Below are 1,098 nucleotides of genomic sequence, written 5' to 3'. Positions count from 1 at the left end.
GGGAAGGGAAGGGAAGGGAAGGGAAGGGAAGGGAAGGGAAGGGAAGGGAAGGGAAGGGAAAAAGGAAGTGCTATTTTCTGAACTCAGTGGAGAAGATTCAGGCTGGGTTCTTGCGAAGAAAAATCTAACAGTGATCATCAGGAATGGGGTGGAAATTCAAAAGAAAAAAAAAGATACTTCTGTAATAATAAGTAGAACCAAATTCAGGGGCTTAAGTCACTAAGCCATTGCCTAAATGAAGGCATGCTGAGGCACTCACGTACCTGCAGTGGGCTTGGACCATGACAGGTCAACCTCAGTAAGGTCATCCAACTCCTCCTCTGATTGGGTGAGGGAGACAGAGAAGATGCGCACAGACTGGTAGGCAGCAGTGTCGGACAACTCCTTTGAGGCGTTAAAGATCTAGAGGAGAAATCCGAGGGTCCATTAACCTGATAGAGGGTAAACTGCCTTGCAGCTTCTCGGTACATCTTCTGATCCACAGAATTCCTTCTGACACTTGGATATGCTGAGAATAAGTGAATAACCAAAATCAGTAATGGGCTGTACTGAACACCTGGATCTAGGTATTCCTGTCCAACAGAGACAGTGAGATGAATCACATTCCAGAAGACAGTTCACAAACAATGAAACCTATAATCTTCCACAATAGGTCTATCCTGGACAAGAGCAGCAGTATAAGGAGGAGGCTAAAGAACACTATGGATTACATCACTATCGTTTTCCCCAAGGTTCCGGGGACTGAACCTAGAACCTAGTGAATACCAGGTAAACCCTTAACCACTATGCTATATCTCACAACCCATAGATTACTTTAACTTAAAACCAAGGGACTTGTTCCTCTCCTAACTGATAACTTATAAAAATAAAGCATTTGAATTAACAACGGTATTTAGGGAATCTCTGTGGAGACAACATAAAAGAGGCCATGACTTATGTAATCTATATACCATACCAAAAAAAAAAAAAAAAAAAAAAAAAAACAGATAAAAAGAAAAAAACAAAAGAAATGTGGCAACCAGGTTATTCCCACCTCAGTCCTGAAGAGCAGCCACCAGGGAAGCTGAGGTAAACTAAAAAGTGATGTCCAGGGAAAGG

General features: G+C 42.2%; 1 protein-coding gene across 2 annotated transcripts in view; it reads right to left on the bottom strand.

Moving 5' to 3' along the window:
- Siae (sialic acid acetylesterase) overlaps positions 1-1,098 on the bottom strand; it is a 93,556-nt gene that overhangs the window by 20,081 nt on the left and 72,377 nt on the right. For both annotated transcript variants that reach the window (XM_029481501.1, XM_021171650.2), the window contains exon 4: positions 264-402. In XM_029481501.1, the coding sequence (XP_029337361.1) occupies positions 264-402 (139 nt within the window). The remainder of the gene's footprint in view (positions 1-263; positions 403-1,098) is intronic.

Source organism: Mus caroli, chromosome 9 (genome assembly GCF_900094665.2).
Source record: "Mus caroli chromosome 9, CAROLI_EIJ_v1.1, whole genome shotgun sequence".
Lineage (NCBI taxonomy): Eukaryota > Metazoa > Chordata > Mammalia > Rodentia > Muridae > Mus > Mus caroli.
This window is presented reverse-complemented; position numbering and strand designations above follow the sequence as displayed.